Source organism: Oncorhynchus masou, chromosome 24 (assembly GCF_036934945.1).
Source record: "Oncorhynchus masou masou isolate Uvic2021 chromosome 24, UVic_Omas_1.1, whole genome shotgun sequence".
NCBI lineage: Eukaryota > Metazoa > Chordata > Actinopteri > Salmoniformes > Salmonidae > Oncorhynchus > Oncorhynchus masou.
Window position 1 is genome coordinate 88,176,863 of NC_088235.1, and position 27,537 is coordinate 88,204,399.

General features: G+C 39.9%; 2 protein-coding genes across 4 annotated transcripts in view; one reads left to right on the forward strand and one right to left on the reverse strand.

Moving 5' to 3' along the window:
* LOC135512925 (phospholipid-transporting ATPase IF-like) overlaps positions 1-813 on the reverse strand; it is a 42,967-nt gene extending 42,154 nt beyond the window's left edge. The window contains exon 1 of one of the 2 annotated variants that reach the window (XM_064935449.1): positions 454-809. In XM_064935449.1, the coding sequence (XP_064791521.1) occupies positions 454-480 (27 nt within the window). In that variant the 5' untranslated portion in view covers positions 481-809. Of the gene's footprint in view, positions 1-453 lie in introns of both variants that reach the window. The other variant, XM_064935450.1, reaches the window with a different exon arrangement.
* A 1,008-nt stretch (positions 814-1,821) lies between these two features.
* Positions 1,822-26,184, forward strand: impact (impact RWD domain protein). Of its 2 annotated transcripts, XM_064935460.1 has the most exons (11): positions 1,822-2,019; positions 2,232-2,360; positions 2,449-2,501; positions 2,631-2,693; positions 2,923-3,008; positions 7,369-7,497; positions 7,701-7,795; positions 8,605-8,678; positions 8,977-9,067; positions 18,550-18,684; positions 22,368-26,184. In XM_064935460.1, exons 1-11 carry the CDS (start codon positions 1,975-1,977, stop codon positions 22,425-22,427), a joined length of 960 nt encoding a protein of 319 aa, XP_064791532.1. In that variant the 5' UTR covers positions 1,822-1,974; the 3' UTR covers positions 22,428-26,184. The 2 variants fall into 2 exon arrangements, with proteins under 2 accessions (XP_064791532.1, XP_064791533.1); XM_064935461.1 differs by lacking the exon at positions 18,550-18,684.
* Positions 26,185-27,537: the final 1,353 nt, after the last annotated feature.

A 27,537-nucleotide genomic window follows, 5' to 3' on the forward strand; every position in this document is an offset into this window, starting at 1 on the left:
AACCATTGATAACGACTCGTTACATATCTGTGGCTAAAACTGTTCAATGCCAAATATATAGTACACTAGCTGGCTGGTTAGTTTTTAGCATAACTATTACTGTCAAAACAGCTTAACTACTACTAGCTAGATCATCAGGCACACCAGCGAACAAACTTGCCAGACAAAATAAGTTTGAGTAGAATGTATAAGTGGGCCTGGCTGGCGTCATGTACCTACTGCTAGTTCGCTGCTAGCCACGCCAATGTTTGGTAAACAAACAAGCTAGCTAGCTTACTGACTAACGTTATCTACTAAGCAAACTTAGGTACCAGCACCCAGTTCTGGTTGGATGTTTAACTCTTCAAAAACAACCACATCATATTGTTTTATGTGCATCAAAGTCTTTCTCAATAGCAAAGTAACGTTACACTTACTAGCAAATATAGCAAGTTAGCAAAGAGGCTCACTTACCAGCTGTTGCCTTATCCACCGTAGCATCCTTGCAAAATGTCCTCCGACGAGCCAGCAAAGTTGCTAGCTAGTTACTCCCATAAAACCTTCCCAAACCATAAATAATTCCTTTTACAGGCACGTCTTCTTGTGTCCGTTACACAAAACATCCAGGCTGTGTGATTATATGATCAAATATGATCTCTCCCATGACGTGAAGTAATATTTCTGATGTGACTGACACACTGAGCTATATTCTGACAGCTACGAAGTATGTCTAGTGAGTGTCCTGTACTGTGCGCTTCCTGCCCAGCTACATCCCTCTCTGCGAAGCTCGAGCAATCGGTTTTCAGCTCTGTGGCTCTCCTGTCGACGTAGCAGCACCGATTGGCACCACATCGTCCCAGTTGTAAAGGGACAAACACACAATCTATATTATTTTATACAGTCCAAATTTGCGCAATACAACATAAATACAGTTAGTCAATACATTTCCAAACTGCATCCTTCCAAATAGTGATTTCTATTTTTCTATTTTAAATATTTTAATGTTCATTACATTCATATACATAGACGCCAAACATTTCTCAATGTCCTCCAAATAATAATATTATTTATCTTATAAAAAGTAAGCCCACTCTTGAGTTTATATTTTCCCCAGATGTAGTTATATTTTTGTATCACAATGCACTATGACTATAATGCCCACATTATGGCTGACCCTGTAAAAGAACACATTTCACTGCGCCTATCCGGTGTATCCGGTGACAATAAAAACTTAAAATCATGCACGATGCAAAATTGCAAACAAATATTGATTCGTATCATACGCATAGCGTTTTACTTCGGGCTTTTATTTTGAAAGCACAAAACTAAAGTCCTAATATTGCCAACTGTGGTGAGGCCTAGATATACACAATTGGGTGAGGTGGGTATATATACATCATTGTGTGTGGCCCATATAATTAGGAATTAGAACAACCTATATTAATAATTTAATAGGATCTATATGCTGTGACCACGGGTTGCAGACGTGGCGATAATTCCCCAAAGTTTTAAAACGTCTAGCTAGAGGACCTTTCGTAATTCATATTAAGCGTTCATGATTTAAACTACAATTTCCGGGTCAAAAGGTGAATACATTTCATTGTAAAAGTCCTTGTTCAAAAGATGAAATGGTGGGGGGAAAGTGATTGATATGGAATTTTACATTGATTTACATTTCTTGAATTTAAAATGAGTGATGATTGCTATAATATTTGTTTAGCTAATTAATCCACTTATTGCACCATGTGTTTCAAACAATTATGTATATATCACTGGTTTCAAATAAGGACTCTTATTTTGGTAGTACGTGAAACCTTGACCCGGAAGTGGTTCTTTGTCCTGTCAGAGCAACAGCTGAGTTGGTGATACAGAATGTCAAGCAAGCCTCTTATCGAGCTAATTTTGTGTTGATACTGTACGAATAGACTGCTGTAACACTACTACTTCTAAGTATGAACTGAAGTGTTTGTCTGCTTACTTGCTTTGGATAAATTAATGGCAAACATAGATGTTGGGAATGCAGGGGATCTTCAATCTCAAGTAAGTACCCTACTGTTGAACAGAACTCAGGGCTGGGCATGACTGAAGTTCACATTAGTGGAGAGTATGACCCATTTTGTACTTTGATTCATATTTTTATATATTTGACTCAACTATAAAAACAGACATGAGAGAAAGCTTATAGATAATTTGCTTTTAGATGACTACATTATTATTATTATAACACAATATTACACTATTTTCTTCATCAGATCGAAGAGGTCGAGGCACTTTCCTCCATATACGGTGACGAATGGTGTGTTATTGATGAAGCAGCAAGAATATTTTGCATCAAAATAACGGATGATATAGACTATCCAAAACTGAAAGCATGTTTACAGGTAATTGTTTTTTACATTTTTGTGTGTTTAAAACGTTTCAGAGCAGTGTATGATAGCAATAACTCAAGAGTTTAATTTCCATAATTAGATCATTCTCCCACATGATTACCCGAGTGCAGCACCACCTGTCTACCAAATAAAGTAAGTCTACATGTTGGGTTTTACAGTACAGTACACTTACACTACCTCTGATAAACATGTATCAGGCATAAAAAAGCTAATTATTAATACTAACATTTGAGACATATTCTGCCTTCTCTCCTCATGCAGTGCAGCATGGTTGCGAGGCCCTGATAGAAAGACCCTGTCCAACAGCCTTGAGGAGCTCTATGTGTGAGTGGATTTCATAATCACTGACTACTGTACATGAAGCACAGAATAGTTACCCCTGAACATGGAGGGGATTCCATCATAATGCTAACCTAAAGATGGATTTCCTGATGGTGAAGCCATGTTAGCTTGCGGTATTGCTGATTACAGTCCATTACCCTGTCTCACCCATGTCTCTGAGTATATATGTCTCCACTGACATCAAACTAACCAGTGGTGACTTTCCTAACAGGGAGAACACTGGGGAAAGCATCCTCTACCTCTGGGTGGAGAAGGTCCGGGAGTTCCTCCTGGAGAAATCCCAAAGCACAGACACAGGTGAGAATCGCATGTCACGTCAGATTGATAGTATGCTTTATTTTATCACTAGAGGGCAGTAAATAAATAATTTTTTCCAACTCCAGAAATCCAATTATGAAAGTGTGCACCCATTGCCTTCCTCATAAAGGTATATATTAATGCCAATGAGCTCAGACAGAAAAACTATTGAGAAAGATTGATTTCAATCTCTTTCCTTTCTTGGAGATGACAGTCAGAATTCTTGGGGTCTTTCATTCAGGTCTTTGATGTGCTCCCATGCATCATTGTGATAAGATGAACACAAGACTTGGTGGGTGGTATATGAAAAGCCCTCTTTCCTGTTTCTGTAATTTAACTGAATGAAGATCAGTATCTGAGTAATGGCTTTCAGTGCTGTGAGCCTGTGACAAAACCTTTGTCAAATATTTTTTTAAAGAGGCTGAGGAAAGAGAAGTACATTTGGTTGTTTGTTGTATTGTCTTTGAAAATGGTTTTCTATGAATGGATGAGTTTTAATGCCTTTTATTCCCCTTTTTGAACACTAAGAAAAACAGGATACCATATTATTCTAACTCTTCACTGTTTTCTAAAGCCGTTAAACTTGTTAGCTAATTAAGCACAGTGCTTTAATTTAGTACTATTTCAATTAATAACTATGGAATCCATCAATATGGATGCAGTCCTATCATTGTAATTATGTTCTTTCTCTCTGTACAGTTGTTATGATCAACTGAAATGGGAGAAAGCAGAGAATGTGTATGCTGTGAAAATGAGATGCTGGGTATAGGTCACAGAGCATCCTTGCTTTAGAGGAAATCATTCAGTTTGGAGCACATTCATAAAAGTATAAAAGGCAAGTTGAAAATTGTATTTTGTATTCAAATTGAAGCTTGTGTCCTCTTCCATAACGAGCAACTGATTTGGGAAATGGTTGGTGTTAATGCCCTCTGAACCTTCATTTAAATGTATTCTCATTGTAAAGTTTTCCCCTTTTTAATGAACTCCTACTATTCTAAATGCAATCATTTTACTTGTGGAAGCATCCTTATCTAGATTAAAAACTGTCAGAGAAGTGATTTGAGATTATTTGATGAAAAGGCCTATACAGTGGGGTCTGAAATTATTGACACCCTTGATAAAAATGAGCAAAAATGACAGCTTAAAATAAATAATTCAAATACTGAGCTACATTGTGTCTACCACCATATTTTACAGTAGGTATGGGGTTCATTTCTGTTCATGCATTTTCATTTCAATGCCAATCCCACCACTGGTGTGCGTGGCCAAAAACCTACATTATTATTTCATCTAACATATGTAAATGTCTGGAGTTTGCTAAACGGCATTGGCACTCGAATTGGAACTGGTACTTTGGTCAGATGACATGAAAGTTGAGCTCTTTGGCCACACACCAGTGGTGGGTTTGGTGTTGAAATGACAATGCATAAGCAGAAAAAAAACCCTTACTGTAAAATATGATGGAGGATCTTTGATGTTATGGCATTATTTTGCTTCCACTGGTCCTGAGGCTCTTGTTAAGGTCAATGGCATCATGAACTTTACCTAGTACCAGGACATTTTAGCGATAAACCTGGTTGCCTCTGCCAGGGGCTGAAACTTGGCCGCAAGGGGATCTTCCAGTAAGACAATAATCACAAACACATATTAATCCACAATGAAATGGGGATTAATCTGAAGGTAACCGGCACCGTTTTAAAACATGATTGTGCCTACCCCAAAAAAGGGGTTAAATATGCTTCTACTGTCTATTATCTATCCTATCTAGTCACTTTACCCCTACCTATATATATAGTACATAGCTACCTCAATAAACTCGTACCCCTGCACATCGACTTGGCTATATACTGGAAGTACCAGTACCATGTTATTTTTACTCTGTTTCTTTTCATTATTCACTGTGTATTTATTCCTTGTGTCACTATTTCTATTTTTTGATGTTTATCTTTAACTCTGCATTGTTGGAAACTGACCCGTAAGTAACCAGTCATTAGTCTACATCTGTTGTCTAGAAAGCATGTGAAACCCATTGAAAACCTGTGGTTTGAATTGAAGAGGGCATTCCATAACTGCAGACGTGGAATATCAAGGATCTGGAAGGATTTTGTATGGATTGAATGGTCTAAGATACCTCCCAATGTGTTATCCAACTCATTAAACATTTTAGAAAAAGGATCAGTGCCATTTTCCTCTCACCTCTCAAAACCTTTTTGAGAAAAAAATATATTTATTGTAAAACAAAATCTCTTTTGTTGAGCATACAGTATAGCTCAGTATTTGAATGATTGTTAGACATATTTGCTCATCTTTATCAAGGGTGTCATTAATTTCAGACCCCACTGTAGATGTTCATGGACTCCATAATCATTATAGCACCATAAAGTTCAACGGCATAATTTGGTTATGCGTTGTATATTTAATATAGTAGTTGTACAGTGCCTTCAAGAAAGTATTAACACCACTGGACTTTTTCCACATTTTTGTTGTTTAAAAACTGAATTTAAAATGGATTAAATTCCGATTTTCTGTCACTGATCTACACACAATCTACACACAATACCCCATAATGTCAAAGTGGATTATGTTTTTAGAAATGTTTACAAATTATTAAAAAATTAAAAGCTGAAATATCTTGACTAAATAAGTTCAGGAATAAATATTTGCTTAACAAGGCACATAAATTGCCTGAACTCTTTGTGCAAAAAATAGTGTTTAACATGATTTTTAAATGACTACCCAATCTCTGTACTCCACACGTAAAATTATCTGTAAGCTCCCTCAGTCGAGCAGTGAATTTCAAACACAGATTCAACAACAAAGACCAGGGAGGTTTTCCACTAGTTCGCGAAGAAGGGCACGTATTGATAAATAGATAAAAAATATATTTAATAATGCTGAATATCCATTTGAGCATGGTGCAGTTATTAATTACACCTTAGATTATGTATTAATACACCCGGTCACTACAAAAATACAGGCCCTCTTCCTAACTCAGTTGCCGGAGAGGAAGGAAACCATTCAGGGATTTCACCATGAGGCCAATGGTGATTTTTTAAAAACTGTTACAGAGTTTAATGGCTGTGATAGGAGAAAACTGAGGATGGATCAACAACATTGTAGTTACTCCACAATACTAACATAAATGACAACGTGAGAAGAAGGAAGCTTTCAAAACATGCATCCTGCTTGCAGTAAGGCACTAAAATAAGATTGCAAAGAAATTGTACTGAATACTAAGTGTTATGTTAGGAATACCTAGGATAGGATAAAGTAATCCTTCTCACCCCCCCCCCCCCCCCTTAAATGATTTAGATGCACTATTGTAAAGTGGCTGTTCCACTGGATGTCATAAGGTGAATTCACCAATTTGTAAGTCGCTCTGGATAAGAGCGTCTGCCAAATGACTTAAATGTAATGTAAATGGGCAAATACAATACATCACTGAGTACCACTTTTCATATTTTCAAGCATGGTGGTGGCTGCATCATGTTATGGGTATGCTTGTCATCTTTATGGGCTTGGTAGTTTCTTTCTGAAGGCACTGTATGTACTTTTTAGTATAGTACACCTGTACCTTTCAGTATAATTTTCCCCAGAAATATCAGTATATTACCATTCAAAGTAACCCTTGTTCTACTTATCCCTCTTAATTGGCTTTATCTGTCTTGTTAGAACATTTTTTTTATTATTATTTTTGAATATTTACCCCTTTTTCTCCCCAATTTCGTGGTATCCAATTGTTTAGTAGCTACTATCATGTCTCATCGCTACAACTCCCGTACGGGCTCGGGAGAGACGAAGGTTGAAATTCATGCGTCCTCCGATACACAACCCAACCAAGCCACACTGCTTCTTAACACAGCGCGCATCCAACCCGGAAACCAGCCGCACCAATGTGTCGGAGGAAACACCGCGCACCTGGCAACCTTGGTTAGCGCGCACTGCGCCAGGCCCGCCACAGAAGTCGCTGGTGCGCGATGAGACAAGGATATCCCTACCGGCCATACCCTCCCTAACCCGAACAGCGCTAGGCCAATTGTGCGTTGCCCCACGGACCTCCCGGTCGCGGCCAGTTACGACAGAGCCTGGGTGTGGAGTCTCTGGTGAACCCAGAGTCCCTTAACCACTGCGCTACCCGGGAGGCCCATTGTTAGAACATTTTGTTCATTTTACGGTCATTCAATGGTAACTATCTGAAGATGGGACCTGCGTGGTAGGTGTCCATGTAAATTAGGCATATGGTCAAGGCAGAAAGGACCTTCAAAGTCACTCAAACGCATCATGGGACACAAAGATACACAATCACATATACACATTGAATTCATTTCACAGCCTGTCCATCTTTCTACTTCTCTCACAGTGGAGCAACCAGAGGTGAGAAATATGGCAACAGAGGAGGAGGAAGTGGCGGATGATGTAGAAATGCCTGATTACCGCAATCTGAAGCTGAACAAAGAGAATGTACACCTCTTCGAAAATCACTCAAGTGGTATGGCACTGACTGCATATTCTTGAATAGAGAAAGAATAAAAAAACAAGTCATTTCTAAGCCTTAATTATAATCGTATCTGAAAGGAAAGAACAGTTTACATTTTGTATATAAACTGAATTGTGCTTGGTGCCCACGTGTTAATCCAGTGTTAATTGGTTCTTACTTGTGCCTTTTATTTTTGTGTTTATAAATCTTTGTAGATGAGGAACTACCTCCTATAAAACTGGGGGGGACGATAACAGAAAGACGCAGCACCTTCCAACCACACTTAGCCCCTGTGGTAACACCTAGACAGGTACTGTGTAGGCCCTCTCCTGTCTCCCTCCTCTCTCTGACTATGAAACATTCATATTCTCACATCCATCACAGAACAAGTTAGGGAAGTAAATCACAAGCCTTAAAATCTTCAAAATCATGCTAGACAATGCTACCCTGTTGGGAGAGAGAAGAAGCTGTGAGTTAAAGCTCATGTGGAGAGGATGTAGTTTCAATGCTAATGTGCTTCCAATATGGAAAACTAAACATCCTCAGGCTGTGCTCCTGCTGCTAAATGTTCTCAGGATGAAAACGGAAAGAGCTGCTTTAAACATATCTAACCTGCCATCAATTGCAATTTAGACAGTGATAATTATGTAATTTCCTGGAGAGTACATGAACTGTGTAGATGTAATTACAGTGCACATTGTACCATAAGCATTAACAGTTAACTATTACACAACTGTATGGTTCTCTTTTTACATGCTGTACATTTTCAGTATTACGATTACCCACCCAATATACAAGTAGGCATTTTTTAATAAGAAAACTGTTTATACAAACTTTTGAAATAAAGTTACCTAATATATTGTCAAGAGTAGGAGTCAACCGAACCTGTTTGGGGTTTTATCTTAGTCTTTCTGTTGGATATGCCATCTGTTTGAAGAGGAATCAATGATTACCCTCATCTTTATGCACCACACAGGAGTTCTCAGATGAGTAGGCTACCGTTCTGTCTTTAATGCAGAAGTTGTACTTTAGGGATGGACGTACCCACCATACTTCTAATGTTAAGAGTATGATTAGAGGAAAGGAGGCAATTCAAACAGATTTGTTTTTGTGTTTCAGGTTAGAATGGTTCTTGACAAGCTGTTTGAAAACAAGAAGATTGCAAGTGCCACTCACAATATTTATGCATACAGGTAGAGCATCCAGCTTTGAATATACATAACAAGTTGTAATATTCAGTGGGTTTATATCTCTCTAATCACACAGTTGATCAATTGTTATTTGACAATATGTGTGCTGTAAATAGGCTAGGTTTAATGAGTTACATTGAGCCTTTATAAGATGCTTGATGCTTTCTGGGTGGTCATTAACCCAACAGGAGATGCTGACATTCAGAGAATTGAAAAGTTTCCTTCAAGGAGACATGCAGTTTAAGTACATTCTCATACTAAAAGTCCCAACCAACTACAACCTATATTCTCTGTATTGTAGGATATATTGTGAAGAAAAGCAGAGTTTCCTGCAGGACTGTGAGGATGATGGAGAGACCGCAGCGGGAGGACGACTGCTTCACTTACTACAGGTGCTTTGCTCTATGTCCACTTTGCTCTGTACCCTCTCGTGCTTCATTCAGTATTCACACGGTTGCCTTATGCCTCAAGGACTCATTTTACGTTTTCAAACCAACCCTCTGTGGTCTTGAGGTTCACTGACCCTCTCCTGTTTATAACTTGAATATAATCTTAAGTCCAAGGTAATGTACAATATATCCTATTTAAGATTCAATTTGATAAGTAGCCATGCACAAGCCTTGGTAGGAGCCTATGTCCTGTTTCTGTAGCGTGAGGCAGCTTGATGTACAAGAAACACCCCCTGTATGCTAGTCATATGGAATTGTTTTAAGATGGTCATACTATGGTTAAATAAAGGTGAAATTTAAAAAAGGTCATACTATGACTTTTTGAATGAAAAAAAAGATTTGATCTAATATAGAATTTGGCCTTTACTACTAAAGCCCAGAGAAACGCATTGAATAACATTAATAATTGGCAAAAAAGACAGTCAAAAAATAAATCATAAGAATCAAGGTTTTGCAGTGTTTGTCCTATATCTTGGAGATAAGAAAGCTGAGGAAACACAGTGCATTCGGAAAGTATTCAGACCCCTTGACTTTTTCCACATTTTGTTGCATTACAACTTTATTCTAAAATGGATTATTGTTTTTTTGCCCAAATCCATCTACACACAATACCGCAATACCCAAAGCAAAAACAGGATTTTTAGAAGTTTAGGCAAATTTATAAAAAAAAAATACAAAGCCACTCCTGCATTGTCTTGGCTGTGTGCTTAGGGTCGTTGTCCTGTTGGAAGGTGAACCTTCGCCCCAGTCTGAGGTCCTGAGCGCTCTGGATTTTATTTTATTTTATTTGGATCTCTTTTAGTCCCAATTTGGACTAATCTTCCAAGAGTCCTGCTCTGGAGCAGGTTTTCATCAAGGATCACTCTGTACTTTGCTCCGTTCATCTTTCCCTTGATCCTGACTAGTTTCCCAGTCTCTGCCTCTGAAAAACATTCCTTAGGAGTGGCTTCTTTCTGGCCAGTCTACCATAAAGGCCTGCTTGGTGGAGTGCTGCAGAGATGGTTGTCCTTCTGGAAGGTTCTCCCATCTCCACAGAGAAACTCTGGAGCTCTGTCAGAGTGAACATCGGATTCTTGGTCACCTCCCTGGCCAAGGCCCTTCTCCCGCAATTGCTCAGTTTGGCCGGGCGGCCAGCTCTAGGAAGTGCCTTGGTGGTTCCAAACTTCTTACATTTAAGAATGATGGAGGCCACTGTGTTCTTGGGGACCTTCAATGCTGCAGAATTCTTTTGGTACCTTTCCCCAGATCTCTGCCTCTACACAATCCTGTCTCGGAGCTCTACTGACAATTCCTTCGACCTCATGGCTTGGTTTTGCTCTGACATGCACTGTCAACTGTGGGACCTTTATATAGAGAGGTGTGTGCCTTTTCTAAATCATGTCCAATCAATTGAATTTACCACAGGTGCTCCAATCAAGTTGTAGAAGCATCTCAAGGATGATCAATGGAAACAGGATGCACCTGTTCAAGTCTCATAGCAAAGGGTCTGAATATTATTATTTCTGTTTCATTTTTTATAAATTTGCAAAAAGACTTACTGTTTTTCCTTTGTCATTAAGGGGTTTTGTGTGTAGATTGATGAGGGGGAGAAACATTATTTAATTAATTTTAGAATAAGGCTGTAACGTAATAAAATGTGTAAAAAGTTAAGGGGTCGAATGCACTGTGTGTGTGCGTGTGTGTGTGCGTGTGTGTGTGTGTGTGTGTGTGTGTGTGTGTGTGTGTGTGTGTGTGTGTGTGTGTGTGTGTGTGTGTGTGTGTGTATATATATATATATATATATATATATATATATATATATATATACACAATATCTTTTTTTTAACATACGGGTTACCTTCAGACAAGTTCCGTGACACTTATGGGGGTCATAGAGTAAAACCAGTGGCGTGCCTGGGGCCTGGGCCTTCAGTGAAGTCCTACACAGTCCCACCCGAATTAATCCACCTCTTATTACCATCATTATGATGCCATGGCTCTAAACACTATACATTTAGACAGAAACGCAGTATAACCAGGCGTTGCATCACCTTGAAATTGACATTTTTATTCTGAGAATTGCAGGGGAAGAGTACAATACCTTTTCATTGTGCAGCTTCGTTGCCCTGCGCACTTGTTCGTTGAGCTGTAGATCCACTCGGGTGTCCCCAAAAGTTTTCAAAAGCACCATTGCTTGTAAGTGCCCAGCCGTACTTTGGTGTCTCGTTGCTGCCTTGGTTAGACAACTCAAGTTTGCAAAGCCAGTGTGGCTCCAAACACCAAATCGATCACTTGCAAATAATAGGCATTCCCAGCAGTACAGTTTGCAGTGCTTCTCGGAGCCTGTGAGCCATTGATAGCGCTCGTAGTTGGAACTTTGAAAGTGGCGAACAAACCCCTTTCCCACCTGTGACAGGCTTTGTAGCGTCGGCGTCGACCTCTCCTGACAATGTCTAACTTTTTTTGAAATGTTTGTCTTGAGAATGGCGTTATAATTATATCCTTGACCAAATCGATATCTTCTCCTTCCGCCATTGTGGGTTGAAAAAACAGCTTAGTAGTACGCAAATTAATTTATTTATCAAATTCAGTTTCCTAGTTCTGAGGTTCTGCATAGACCTGCCCATATAGGACCTGCCTCTCAATATTGGTAATCCAATCAAAAGACGTGCACGCACTACGCCTGCTAGCTGGCTCCTGTGTAACACTGGAGCCAGCCAGCAGGCGTACAATAGCCAACTCTAAAGCTGATTGGTTGACACTAAATTTAAATTTCCATTCACTTTAAGCTACAAGCGCCCTTACTGTTGATTCTGAAGGCCTGAGGGCAGATTTTAGACCCCTGGCAACACATGATGGCTGAATATGATTGGATAAAAGATCTAACATAAAGACCAGCCCTCCAAATCTCAACCTGGGGCTGGAAGCAGTGCAACCAAGAGGAAAGCTATGAAATGAAGAGTATAACTCTTACTCTGGGAATAGTTTAATACATATTTGTAAAAAAATTATATTCTGATGATGTTTAGACCAGCAGAGAAGGCCTTGCTGGCCCTGACGGCCCACCACTGAGTAAAACAGAGAACACCATCGTGAGAGTCTCTTCTTTCCATAATGGTTTTTATGTCAAACTGTACGGATGCTACAGACGTTTACGTGAGAAGACCGATTTACTCGATGCTGAGTGGCAAGCGGGATGCTGAGTGGCAAGCAGAGACTCATTTTTACTGTCTTTAAAACAAATGTTTTATTTTTAACTTCTTATGGCTGGGGGCAGTATTGAGTAGCTTGGATGAATAAGGTGCCCAGAGTAAACTGCCTGCTACTCAGTCCCAGTTGCTAATATTTAGATATTATATGGGTATTTGGATAGAAAACACTCTGAAGTTTCTAAAACTGTTTGAATGATGTCTGTGAGTATAACAGAACTCATATGGCAGGCAAAAACCTGAGAAGAAATCCAACCAGGAAGTGGGAAATCTGAGGTTGGTCGTTTTTCAACTCATTCCTTATTGAAGATACAGTGGGATATTGGTCATGTTGCACTTCCTAAGGCTTCCACTAGATGTCAACAGTCTGTAGAACCTTGGTTGATGCTTCTACTGTGAAGTGGGGGCGAATTATACGGGAATGAGTCAGAGGTCTGCCAGAATGCCTTGAGCTCGTGAAGCTCGTTCACGTGAGAGCGAGCTCTGTTCCATTGCTTTTCTACAGACAAAGGAATTCTCCGGTTGGAACATTATTGAAGATTTATGTTAAAACATCCTAAAGATTGATTCTATACTTCATTTGACATGTTTCTATGGACTGTAATGGAACCTTTTGACTTTTCGTTTGCGCCTAGTAAACGCGCTTCGTGAGTTTGGATTTGTTTACCAAAACGCGCTAACAAAAGGAGCTATTTGGACATAAACGATGGACATTATCGAACAAAACAAACATTTATTGTGGAACTGGGATTCCTGGGAGTGCATTCTGATGAAGATTATCAAAGGTAAGTGAATATTTATAATGTTATTTCTGACTTCTGTTGACTGCACAATATGGCAGACATCTTTTTGGCTTGTTTGGGCTCTGAGCGCCGTACTCAGATTAATGCATGGTTTGCTTTTTCCGTAAAGGTTTTTTGAAATCTGACACAGCGGTTGCATTAAGGAGAAGTGTATCTAAAGTTCCATGTATAACACTTGTATTTTCATCAACATTTATGATGAGTATTTCTGTAAATTGATATGGCTCTCTGCAAAATCACCGGATGTTTTTGGAACTACTGAACATAACGCGCCAATGTATACTGAGATTTTTTTATATAAAAATGAACTTTATCGAACAAAGCATACATGTATTGTGTAACATGAAGTCCTATGAGTGTCATCTGATGAAGATCATCAAAGGTTAGTTTTTAATTTTATCTCTATTTCTGATTTTTGTGGCTGGAAAATGGCTGTGTTTTTCTGTGACTTGGCTCTGACCTAACATAATCGTTGTGGTGCTTTTGCCGTAAAGCCTATTTGAAATCGGACACTGTGGTAGGATTAAACAAGAAGTGTATATTTTAAAATGGTGTGAAATACTTGATTGTTTGAGGAATTTTAATTATGGGATTTCTGTTGTTTAGAATTTGGCGCCCTACACTTTCACTGGCTGTTGTCATATCGATCCCGTTAGCGGGATCTCAGCTCTAAGAAGTTTTTAATATACAGACGTGTTTTAATTCTGCCTGTCCTTTGGAATTTTCCAAATGGATTAACAATTCCACATTGGGCACTGCATGGTGATGAATTACGACCACAACATCTGTTTGCTGAGTAGGCCTATGCTTAATGATTCTGATGGAACTTGTCTACTTAGGGGGGTTAAAGCCTAGGTTAACCAGTTCTAAATGGCACTAGCAGTTTTCAAAGTAGCTTAAGCGGAAGATAGACGGAAAGCAATTATTCCAAAACTGCAGCTTGTTGTGGAACATATTTTCCTACTTCCGTCAACCAGTCCATTTTGAATTTGTGATAAAACGTTTGTCATTTGGTAAGGAATGTAGCTTGTGTATGTCATCGGTAGGGTTGCCAACTTTCTCACTACCAAATAAGGGATAAAGGTGGCGTGCCAGTGCACGGTGCCACGGCGGTGTGGGTATGGTGTTGTGTGAATGAATGAATGAATATACAGTGTATATTCGTATTCAATTGGAAAGGCAAAACATTTGTATATTCCCTTTAGTCTATAGCTTTACTAAAACTGTATCATTATGTAAACTTATGTGAGTAAACCTCAAAATGAATGATCAAAGAAATCACAATTTGGGCCTTTACAGCAAAAAACAACAACATTTAAAATAGAAAAGAGGGGTATGAGTCACTCACCAAGTCTACTTGTTTTTTTTGTTGCACTTGACTGATTCAAGCAGTCCTTTGTCCTTTTGCATAGCCAGAGAGAAGTCCTTACATGACAAGTCACAGTTCACAGATATTTGAAGTTCATTTTTGATCAGCTCTGTGCTGCATCTGTTTCTTGAGTCGGACCATTTAATGGTCATCAGAGAGAAAATACTCTACAAAAGCATTTGAGCCTGGCACACTGAGGACAAATGAGACAATCCTGAACATGTTGATCAAGTTGTCTTTTTGTGGCATCCTGTCTGGCTTTCTGTATTTCCTCCCGGCTAGCACAACACTCTTCATAGAGTTGGTCCATACTGACTGTCTCTGTCATGTTGAGGGCCACCACCACCTGCTCCAGGTCAGGGAAGGAGAGCTGCTCATAGAGGCCGATCAGTTTCAGTTTCCGGTGAGAAATCAAACCACTTGTCAATGTATGTAATGACAGCGTCATAGAACTTCACAAAGTCCTGTTGCTGCTTTGACCTTTGACAATTGTTTGTCCATCAGCTGTGATGCAGAGCATTGTTTCCTCCAGCTTTTTTACGAGTTGGTCATCAACACCCCCCACATTGTGGAAAAAGCACAGATACATCTCAGCTACTTTTGTTTTTTCTTCATACTCAAAAATACCGCTTCAGTGCCACAGGACAGGTCTCCTCAAGGGACCTAAAGTATGAAGTAAGACCTGGCCAGCTTTGCAGGAGACGATCGACAGCTGGATGAAGAGGGAGCCATCGTGTGCAAACATGTCGCAGAATTTCACGCCACTCAATGTGAACAAAGGTGAAAAATGCATGCAGTTCCTCACGCAGTTCCTCTCTTCGGGAAGCAGATACTGATATGTGGCTGTAGCTCATTAAAACAATTGTCTCAATATCAACTGACAGCTGAACACAAGCGTGCTTGCAGGCATTATAAGCTATGTAATTAGCTTTCAGAATGCAATTGTTGGCACTGCTCAATAACTGGTAAATGGAGTGGTGCTTTCCAATTCTCTTAGTTTCCGCTGTAGACGTCAAGAAGAATGCACCAATATTGCTAGCACCTTTAGCTAGGGGGCCTTCTTGTGCATTTCTGTGGATGCATGCTGAGTTAGGTCATTCTCCCCTCCATGGCCAATTGATAATTCCCTACCATATTTCCTTGATATGCCAAACCGACCGAACAACAACAGAAATTACTTTACAGGAATTGGCGCGTTTAAACTATACTGTGATTGGATGAATATATAGGACAAGAGGGATCCCGTATGGGACAAACCAATTTGGCGCAATATAAGAAACATCCCGGCTAATATGGGACAGTTGGCAACCCTAGGACTCATCAGTTACATACTTTTTTATAGCCATTTATTTATTTGTGTTGGCCTATCGGGAGCTTGTGTGCGCAGGGAGTGGCTGGAATGCAATTGAGTGAACGACGGTGTGATGCTTGGCTTGAAGTAGGTTTCGTTTTTGTTGTGACCCGCAAATGCACATGTACAAATGGAACACTAGAGTCAAAGCAAATTAACACTGACTTTAAGAAAAAAATGTACTTGCTCATTCGGGCAGCCACAAAGCACATTCCACCAAATCATTTTATAGTATTTGATTTTTTTTTTGGAATATCTAGTTAAAGATTGATCTTTGATGTCCATTCGAGTACTCATGCCATTATATAATCAAGCAAGCATTCATTCCTGTTTCAGTCAATATTAGTGGGTACAGACTGAGGCTCTAACAATCAAATCGTTTTCATGCATTTGTATTCATCCATAACATCAGCTTGCAAGAATGCCAAATGTCAGACTATGAGTGCACCACAGTGAAATGTCTCATTGGATTTCTCTGCTGGAGTCCAGAGTCTTGTTTACACGTTTCTCAGATTAATCTGCCTTTGATGGTAGCCCCTTTTCAAAAACAATAGCAATATCTGAGTGGGATAAGACATCTTGAGAGGAATTTGTACTGAGCTGAATGGTTCATCCTGAACCCCACAGGACGTTGTTCTATCTATGCTCTGGACAATCTGATTTTGGATTATAGGTTGCACTGAGTCTGTTCAATGGAGACTGATTTATGACCATAGCACATGTTCCAATCGAGGAATGCAGTTTATCAAACTCCAGACGGTGCGAGGTTCAGATGACATGAGCTCTTTGGCCACAAACACCAGTGGTGTCGAAAAACGGAAGTATACAGAAAGTACCTCATACCTACTGTAAAATATGGTGGCGGATCTTTGATGTTCTAGGGCTATTTTGCATACCCTGGTGCTTTGGCCCTTGTTAAGGTCAATGACATCATGAACTTTACCAAGTAGCAGGACATTTTAGCCAAGAGGCTGACACTTGGCTGCAAGTGGATCTTCCAGTAATACAATAACCCCAACCCCAAGCACAAATCAAAATCCACAAAGAAATGGTTAATTAAGCATTATAAACTGGGTGGTTCGATCCCTTAATGCTGATTGGCTGACAGCCGTGGTATATCAAACTATATATCACAGGTATGACAAAATATTAATTTGTATTGCTCTAATTACATTGGTAACCAGTTTATAATAGCAATAAGACACCTTGGGTGTTTGAGGTATATGGCCAATATACCACGGCTAAGGGCTGTATCCAGGCACTCCTTGTTACGTTGTACGTAAGAACAGCCCTTAGCCGTGGTATATTGGCCATATACCACACCTCCTTGTGCCTTATTGCTTAAATAGCATTCAGGGCTTGAACCACCCAATTTATCATTTACATTTTGCAATGGCCATCTCAGTCTTCGGACTTGAACCCCATTGAAAACCTGTGGTTTGAATTGAAGAGGACAGTCCATAACCGCAGACAATGGATATCAAGGATCTAGAAAGATTCTGTATGGAGGAATGGTCTAAGATCCTTCCCAATATGTTCTCCAACTCATAAAACATTTTAGAAATGTATTAAAAGGTATTGATAAACGGGGTGTCAATAATTTTGGACCCTACCTTTTTGAGTAAAAAAATATTACTTGTTAAACAAAATCTCTTTCTTTGAGCAATTTTATTAGTATAAAAACAAAAATCCCCAATTTATTGAGCATACAATATAGCTCAGTATTTGAATTATTTTATAGTCTTTTTCGCTCATCTTTCTCAAGGATGCCAATAATTTTGGACCTGACTGTATGTCATCATTCTTCCATTGTCACTGAATCTGACCTAACAAGTGAAGAGAAGAGCCTTCAGTCTAATGCTCACCCCCACCACTACCACCCAGGTGCTTTTGGGTAAGATTCTGATTAATGTTCTACTTGAACCTCTCAACACTGACAGGCACTTTACTTTGAGGGCTGATTCTTAATCTGTTTTTCTCTCATATATTTTCCTCTCAGACCCCTTCTTCGTTTTGAATTTAGCATTTACTCATTTTGGCAGTACGAATGTGAAGTGCGGAGCAGAGAATAAAGGGAGACGTTTATTATTACAGTAAATAGAAAGATGGCATTGGCGTGGTCTCCCATAGCCAAATTCTCCCCTGCTGCGTAGAGGGCTGTTGATTGACAGCGGAGGGACCGAGGCAGATATTCTCCTGGATAAAGGCTTATTCTTTATGATGCGTCCTGTGTCAGCTGCAAAGGTGAAATCAGGCTTCCAGGGGGTGTTCACTAGTCATCCCCTGTCACATGTGGTCGTTCAATCGTCTTGCTAATCGTCACATCCTCTTTGATATGACACATGAGGAGGTGCTTGGGTACATGGACAAGTGACCAGAATGTTGCTCATCCAAATCTCCAAGCACACTTGTTGACATAAATCATCTGTTAAGGGAAGGTGCCAGCTATTAAGTCTGTTATCTATATTTTGCCGTGGGAGCAATCCTTGCACAACAATTTTCTCTTTATCTTGGGAGAGGAAAACATGTCTGTATGCCTATCTTTATTGCTTAACATCGGTTTTATAATCATTCCCAAACAGCCATTATTTGTGATTCATATCTGTCATGTGATTTGAGTCTATGCCAAACCGATCATCAACATCCACACATACAGTAGCTACCACATCCATCATGTGCCTCTGTGTCAACACCACTCTGTTGTTCTACCTCAGATCCTGGATGTGCGGAATGTGCTGGTGGTTGTGTCTCGCTGGTATGGAGGGATCCTGCTGGGTCCAGACCGTTTCAAACATATCAACAACTCTGCCAGGAACATCCTGGTCCAGGAGGGGTACACATCCTCTGCGGTGAGACCCTCTCTCCCTATTAGTAATGTGTCCAAGTTTGGCATAAGTCCACACTAAAGTATATACATTTAGTGACTTTAGTCTGAATGTTGAACAAGACCTTGGATGTAATTCAAAATGAATACTGTGTGCAAAATGTATGTTCCATCTATATATAAGTTTAAATGTTTGTTTGTAATATCAAGCTTGATGGGGAATTGTTTTTACGTTCCTCGTTGTTGGAAAGCTTTTGACATAAGCAGGAGCAGAATCTAATCTGAAAGTCTAATGGAAACTTTCTCCTCTACTTATCTGAAACAAATGTTATTTATTTATGGAAAGTGGGACAAGGTCAGAGCGGATTCAGTTAAACTGAATGATGTTTAACTACAAAACACCAGTTTCAACGTCAACAGTGAAGAGGCAACTCCGGGATGCAGTTCCTCTGTCCAGTGTCTGTTCTTTTGCCCATCTTAATCTTTTCTTGTTATTGGCTTTTTCTTTGCAACTCTGCCAAGAACGCCAGCATCCCAGAGTTGCCTCTTTACTGTTGATGTTGAGACTGGTGTTTTGCGGGTACTATTTAATGAAGCTGCCAGTTGAGGACTTGTGAGGCATCTGTTTCTCAAACTAGACACTCTAATGTACTTGTCCTCTTGCTCAGTTGTGCACCGGGGCCTCCCACTCCTCTTTTTACTCTAGTTAGAGCCAGATTGTGCTGTACTGTGAAGGGAGTAGTACACAGCGTTGTACGAGATTTTCAGTTTCTTGGCAATTTCTCGCATGGAATAGCCTTCATTTCTCAGAACAAGAATAGACTGATGAGTTTCAAAAAAAGGACTTTGTTTCTGGCCATTTTGAGCCTGTAATCAAACCCACAAATGCTGATGCTCCAGATACTCGACTAGTCTAAAGAAAGCCAGTTTTGTGCTTCTTTAATCAGAACAAAAGTTTTTAGCTGTGCTAACAAAATTGCAAAAGGGTTTTCCTATTAAAATGTTAAACTTGGATTAGCTAACACAACGTGCCATTGGAACACAGGAGTGATGGTTGCTGATAATAGGCATCGGTACACCTATGTAGATATTCCATAAAAAATCTGCCACTTCCAGCTACAATAGTCATTTACAACATTTACAATGTCTTCACTGTATTTCTGATCAATTTGATGTTATTTTAATGGATGAAAAATGTGCTGTTCTTTCAAAAACAAGGAAATGTCTAAGTGACCCCAAACTTTTGTGTGTGTGTGTGTGTGTGTGTGTGTGTGTGTGTGTGTGTGTGTGTGTGTGTGTGTGTGTGTGTGTGTGTGTGTGTGTGTGTGTGTGTGTGTGTGTGTGTGTGTGTGTGTGTGTGTGTGTGTGTGTGTGTGTGTGTGTGTGTGTGTGTATTCAGACCCGTTGACTTTTTCCACATTTTTGATACGTTCCTAAAATTGATTAATTTTTTTTTTTTCTCTCAGTCATCTACACACAATACCCCATATTTACAAAGCAAAAACAGTTTTTTAGAAATGTTTGCTAATTTCTATTTAAAGAAAAAACTGAAATATCACATTTACATAAGTATTCAGACCCTTTACTCAGTACTTTGTTGAAGCACCTTTGGCAGCGATTACAGCCTCGAGTCTTCATGGGTATGACACTAAAAGCTTGGCACACCTGATTTGGAAAGTTTCTCCCTTTCTTCTCTGCAGATCTTCTCAAGCTCTGTCTGGTTGGATGGGGAGTGTTGCTGCACAGCTATTTTCAGGTCTCTCTAGAGATGTTCGATTGGGTTCAGGTCTGAACATTCAGAGACTTGTCCCAAATCCACTCCTGCTTTATCTTGGCTGTGTGCTTAGGGTCGTTGTCCTGTTGGAAGGTGAACCTTCGCCCCATTCTGAGGTCCTGAGCACTCTGGAGCAGGTTTTCATCAGGTATCTCTCTGTACTTTGCTCCGTTTATCTTTGTCTCAATCCTGGCAAGTCTCCCAGTCCCTGCCTCTGAAGAACATCCCCACAGCATGATGCTGCTACAACAATGCTTCACCATAGGGATGGTTCCAGGTTTCCTCCAGGCGTGACGCTTGGCATTCAGACCAAAGAGTTTAATCTTGGTTTCATCAGACCAGAGAATCTTGTTTCTCATAGTCTGAGAGTCCTTGAGGTGCCTTTTGGCAAACTTCAAGCGGGCTGTCATGTGCCTTTTACTGTGGAGTGGCTTGCGTCTGGCCAGTTTACCATAAAGGCCTGATTGGCGGAGTGCTTCAGAGATGGTTGTCCTTCTGGAAGGTTCTCCCATCTCCACAGAGGAACTCTAGAGCTCTGTCAGAGTGACCATTGGGTTCTTGGTCACCTCCCTGACCAAGGCCCTTCTCCCCTGATTGCTTAGTTTGGCTGGGAGGCCAGTTCTAGGAAGAGTGTTGGTGGTTCCAAACTTATTATATTTAAGAATGATGGAGGCCACTGTGTTCTTGGGGATCTTAAATGCTGCAAAAATTGTTTGGTACCCTTTCCCAGATATGTGCCTCGACAACAATCCTGTCAAAGTGCTCTACGGACAATTCCTTCGACCTCGTTGCTTGGTTTTTGCTCTGACATGCACTGTCAGCTGTGGGAACTTATATAGACAGGTATGTGCCTTTCCAAATCATGTCCAATCAATAGAATGTACCACAGGTGGACTCCAATCAAGTTGTTGAAACATGTCAAGAATAATCAATGGAAACAGGATGAACCTGAGCTCAATTTCGAGTCTCATAGCAAAGGGTCTGAATAGTTATGTAAATAAGGTATTTCTGTGTAACTTTTTTATACGTTTGCAGAAAAAAAAAAACTGTTTTTGCGTTGTCATTATGGGGTATTGTGTGTAGATTGCTCATGATTTGATTTATTTAATCCATTTTAGAATAAGGCTGTATTGTAACAAAATGTGGAAAAAGTCAAGGGGTCTGAATACTTTCCTAAGGCACTGTATATTTGAATACATTTTTTTACCCCTTTTTCTTCCCGATTTCGTGATATCCAATTGGTAGTTAGTCTTCTCTCATCGCTGCAACTCCCCTATGGACTAGGGAGAGGCGACGGTCAAAAGCCATGCGTCCTCCGAAACACAACCCTGCCAAGCCGCACTGCTTCTTGACACGCTACTCGCTCAACCCGAAAGCCAGCATAACCAATGTGTCAGAGGAAACACCGTCCAACTAACGACCAAATTCAGTTAGCAGGCACCCGGCTCGCCACAAGGAGTCACTAGAGCACGATGAGATAAGGAAATGCTGTCCGGCCAAACCCTCTCCTAACCCGGACGACGCTGGTCCAATTGTACGCCGCCTCATGGGTCTCACGGTCATGGCCGGCTGTGACACTTTTTCAATAGAACACTTCTTCAGACTTTCAAAGCTTTCCAAAACAACAAACCAAGCTCTCCCTCATTCAGCGAGTTGTCTGGCCAATGTGGTCTTGTGGAATAATGAATGCAACATGATGGTCACATCTCATTTCTTGATTCAGATCAGGGGAATATGCGTATTCAGGTGAAACATTGGTAGTCATTTGCTATGCAACTACACTGAAGGCGTATACATCTAATACGCTGATTATAAGGTAAACAAGTCACTGGTTGAGGATAATTACTGTATGTTTTCCAGCTTTGTCATGAAGTGGTACTCTTTGTCTTTTCTATTTTCCTTCTTTTATTCAATGTTCTTTTATTGTTTTGCAGGATGAGGCATCCAAAGCTGGAGGGAAGAATAAAAAGTCAAAAAGCAAGAAGACAAAGTAAAGTGATATACTCTGAATGCTAGTCATTGTCAATGCTCTCTGTAATATTGTTGAAAGGTTTACAGAAACGAACAGACATTTCTGACCTCTATGAGGACTTCAATCTCAAAAAGGTTTTGTTGTGCCTTAAACTGGAAATGGGAATTTGATGGCAACTATGTAATGTTAGTGTCGAACATTCAGGCTTAAGGGAAAGTAAGCCCATCTCCTCATAACCATAATGAAACTGATTATGTGAGTAATTTATATTAATTAAAAAAGGGCTGCATACATGACTAGGAAAATGCATTAATTTGTTGTAAATCTTATTTTCCTTCTAAGAGCATAGCTGTAATTTTCAGGAATGTCTGAAATTATAACCAAAATGTCTTAATTTCCAAAAAGTCTCTTTCTCTCACCCTCCCTTCTGTCACGCCTGTATTTAGATGCTTTGATATTTGAGTTCCGCTGTGGTTGAATCCCCACAACTTCTGTCATCCAAAGTACTGTTGAATCAGTCTGAGAGTTCAGTGGACACATCATCTGGGTTTCACAGACAATACAATCTAATTTCCAAATTCCCTGTACATCATGCTGAAACAGAGACAGTTTCGCTTTCACGGCCTTGATGTCATTATTACCATGGCAACTACAGTGCCTTCGGAAAGTTTTCAGACCCATTGACTTTTTCCACATTGTTACGTTACATACAGCCTTATTCTAAAATGGATTTAAAAATTAATAATCACACAATACCCCATAAAAACAAAGCAAAAACAGGTTTTGAGAAATGTTTGCAAATGTATTAAAAACAGAAATACCTTATTTACATAGGTATTCAGACCCTTTTCTATGAGACACACAGCTGTCTATATAAGGTCCCACAGTTGATAGTGCATGTAAGAATAAAAACCAAGCCGTGAAGTCGAAGGAATTGTCAGTAGAGCACCGAGACAGCATTGTGTCAACTCTTGTGTCAACTCTTCCTAGAGCTGGCCGCCCAGCCAAACTGAGCAATCGGAGGAGAAGGGCCTTGGTCAGGGAGGTGACCAAGAACCCTATGGTCACTCTGAAAGAGCTCTAGAGTTCCTCTTGAGATGGGGGAACCTTCCAGAAGGACAGCTGTCTCTGCAGGACTCCACCAATCTGGCCTTTATGGTGGACTGGCCAGATGGAAGCCACTCCTCAGTAAAAGGCACATGACAGACTCTCAGACCATGTGAAACAAGATCCTCTGGTCTGATGAAACCAAGATTAAACTATTTGGTCTGAATGCCAAGCATCACGTCTGGAGGAAACCTGGCACCATCCCTACTGTGAAGGATGATGGTGGCAGCATCATAGTGTGGGGGTGTTTTTCTGTGGCAAGGACTGCGAGACTAGTCAGGATCGAGACAAAGATGAACAGAGCTAAGTACAGAGAGATCCTTGATGAAAACATGCTCAGTACCTCAGACTAGGGCAAAGGTTCACCTTCCAACAGGACAACGACCCTAAGCACACAGCCAAATACAGGTGTGCCAAGCTTGTAGTGTCATACCCAAGAACACTCGAGGATGTAATTGCTGCCAAACGTGCTTCAACAAAGTACTTAGTAAAGGGTCTGAATACTTATGTAAATGTGATTATAAATTAGCAAACATTTAAAAAAAAAAAGTGTTTTAGCTTTGTCATTATGGGGTATTGTGTGGGGGAAAAATAATTTAATCAATTTTAAAATAAGGCTGTAACCTAACAAAATGTGGAAAAAGTCAATTGGTCTGTAGATGTTGAAAAGAGGTGCATCAGCGACTTGTATGTGTGGAGGCCTAGAGATGCTAAACGTGTTTATGTTAATTAACGGAAATGACCGTGGACCGGCAGTCTTTGGCATGACAATAACCGGCTGAGAACATTTCATGACCACCACAGCCCTACTTGTGACTGTGACCCATTCTTGCTGCCAAAAAGGTTTTGGATATAGATTGGTTTTAAGCCATCTCTTTCTCACACGCACGCACGCGCATGCACGCGCACGCACGCCTTTCTCCCTGCTTTTGTCATCCACTATCACACCTGTTGAATATCAATTCAACTTTTCACTGCTGCTTCTATTCTTTAAGATTTTTTCTCATCTCTCCTGTCAATATTGTTGCTCTTCTCTGACTTTTGGTGTGTCAATCAACCCTCGGGCTACAAGACATTGGGTGGCCTCCATACACATTACATGTAGGCCACCATAGGAGAAGTGTTGAAGGTAGTATGTACATCTAACAGATTTCATAGGTGTAGATTTTCATAGGTACATAAAAGTTCCTGACCAAAGAACAATATTAATATCACAACATTTTCAAACACTAAGAAACATGTAATTATCTCAGAGGCTCATTTTTGTACATAATAATAGTTTCTTCCATTTCTCCATCAGGGTTATCACTTAATAACTGTCATTACATCATATTACTATGATACTTAAACTGATCGTCTCTTTTGGCTGAATCACTGACAGCGGAATGCACACTAGAGAGCATAATGGCTTTTTGCAAAAACCTAGTGATCCGAAAATGATTTTCAAATACAGTGTTCCATCCACACACACAATTGTGGTGTGTACTGTGTACATGCTAATGTGTTTCCTGTTTGACTAAGTGCCTTCTAGGAGAACAGAGATTCTTCTTGTGGGTGATGGTGTTTGCCTGAGTGAAGCCTACTTCCAAGGCCTTCAGTAGCAAGAACATTATTATTCTCAGGGTATAGATCGTTTTCATCTCCTGACTCAAAAGGAAATTATTATAAGAGTGGACCTTTAAATGAACTGACAGTACACATTACTGTCAGTTTTACAATACATACATATGTTTGAGTGTATTTCTTACTAATAGGATGTTTGAGTGTATGTCTCCCATAGCACACACACACGTAAACACACCACCTGGTTGATGGACTGCTGAATCATATAACATTGGATGGTCAATTGTAATAGTCAAGTCATATTGACAAAGTTGTTGTGAAGATGCGGAGGGGCATGTCTGTTATAAAAAAGATGCTTTGTGTATTTTACACAAATCAACTGTACTAGTTGTTAAGGCTCTGTTCTTGCCCTAATTTTGATTACTGTCTGGTAATATGGTACAGAGCAGCAAAGAAAGACCTAGCAAAGCTGCAGCTGGCTCAAACAGAGCAGCACACACAGAACTAACATCAACAACAAGCATGCCAGTCTTTCCTGGTTGAGGGTTGACGAGAGGAACTGCTTCTCTTCTAGTTTTTATGAGAAGTATTACTGTGAGGAAAAATCCAGATTGTCTGCATAATGAAATAACATTCAGCTCAGACACCCATACATATGCCACCAGGGATTTCTTCACAGTCCCCAAGTCCAAAACGAATTCACTGCAAACCACAGTATTTTACAGAGCAATGATGCCATGGAACTCCCTTCTATCTCCAATTACTCAGACAAATAGCCAAATTACCTTTAAAAAAATGATTAAACAATATTTCATGGATTGACGGGGACTGTGAGGGGTTAAACACACGCATAGCATACACAGACACACTAACAAACGTTTTTTTTTGTCGTTGTTGTTTTGTTTGTACATTTATTACATATTTTTTCTTGTTGTATTGCTGGTATATTGTTGTATTTTAAGTTAGTGTGACTGTCCTTATCTATCAGTGAATCTGTGTTTTGTTCCATGTCCTGTTTTGTGTTTTTTGTGGACACCAGGAAGAATAGCTGCTACTGCGGCAAAAGCTAATAGGGATCTGAATAAACCAATAAACCAATAGTAGTAACACATTAGATATATTCAATTGGGAAGTGTCAATAGGATGGGAGGCATTTTGCATGAAAATGCTTGATTTGAATTTCATATCCAACATGCCTTTCATATGGTGATTCACAATGATGTAAAAACAATCTCCATAATTGGGGCGAGGAAATCAAATCAGTATTTTACTTTTGCATGAAGAAACCTGGAGTAAAAGAATAAAGGGATGGTAATGCATCAGTTATTTTTCATCTCTTTGAAGTGGACCAATGAGGCTCAAACATCATAAGGGTCTTTAGGAAGGAAGTGTTAGTAGAGAGCATAGAGAGAGTCTATAGTACTACACAGAGAGACCATAGAAGCACATACAGGGCCGGGGAAAGAAATATGCCTTTTAAACCACAAATCGCAAATTTAGACTCATCAGACCAAAGGACAGATTTTCACCGGTCTAATGTCCATTGCTTGTGTTTCTTGGCCCAAGCAAGTCTCTTCTTATTATTGGTGTCCTTTAGTAGTGGTTTCATGGCAGCAATTCAACCATGAAGGCCCGATTCATGCAGTCTCCTCTGAACAGTTGATGCTGAGATGTGTCTGTTACTTGAACTCTGTGAAGCATTTATTTGGGCTGCAAACTGAGGTGCAGTTAACTCTAATGAACTTATCCTCTGCAGCAGAGGTAACTCTGGGTCTTCCTTTCATGTGGCGGTCCTCATGAGAGCCCGTTTTATTATAGCGCTTGATGGTTTTTGCGACTGCACTTGAAAAAACTTTCAGTTATTGAAATGTTCCGGATTGACTGACCTTCATGTCTTAAAGTAATGATGGATTGTCATTTCTCTTTGCTTATTTAAGCTGTTCTTGACATAATATGGACTTAGTTTTTACCAAATAGGGCTATCCCCAAATACAGGTATGCCAAGCTTGTAGCGTCATACCCAAGAAGACTCGAGGCTGTAATCGCTGCTAAAGGTGCTTCAACAAAGTACTGAGTAGAGGGTCTGAATACTTATGTAAATGTTATATTTAAGGTTTTATTTTTAATAGATTTGCAAAAATGTTGTAACCTGTTTTTGCTTTGTTATTATGGGGTATTGTGGGTAGATTGATGAGGGAGAATAAACAACTTAATCAATTTTAGAATAAGTGTTTAACGTAACAAAATGTGGGAAAGGTAAAGGGGTCTGAATACTTTCCGAATGCACTGTATGTCATAGGCTACAGTAGGATACTAAATAACATTTCCAGTGGCACACTGACTCTACTAATGATGAAGATGAAACCATACGCTACTTATTGTGATGGCTGATGCACTCGTTGTGGCAATAGCCTATTTTAAGATGATCTACTTTGAAAAACGGTGCTGCTGTTCGCTACAAA

Excerpts from the sequence above, each read along its gene's own strand:
- impact (XM_064935460.1), top strand. The coding sequence starts at position 1,975 with ATGGCAAACATAGATGTTGGGAATGCAGGGGATCTTCAATCTCAA. Across the intron at positions 2,694-2,922 it reads AGCCTTGAGGAGCTCTATGT|GGAGAACACTGGGGAAAGCA; the intron begins GTGAGTGGATTT and ends CTTTCCTAACAG. Across the intron at positions 3,009-7,368 it reads ATCCCAAAGCACAGACACAG|TGGAGCAACCAGAGGTGAGA; the intron begins GTGAGAATCGCA and ends CTTCTCTCACAG.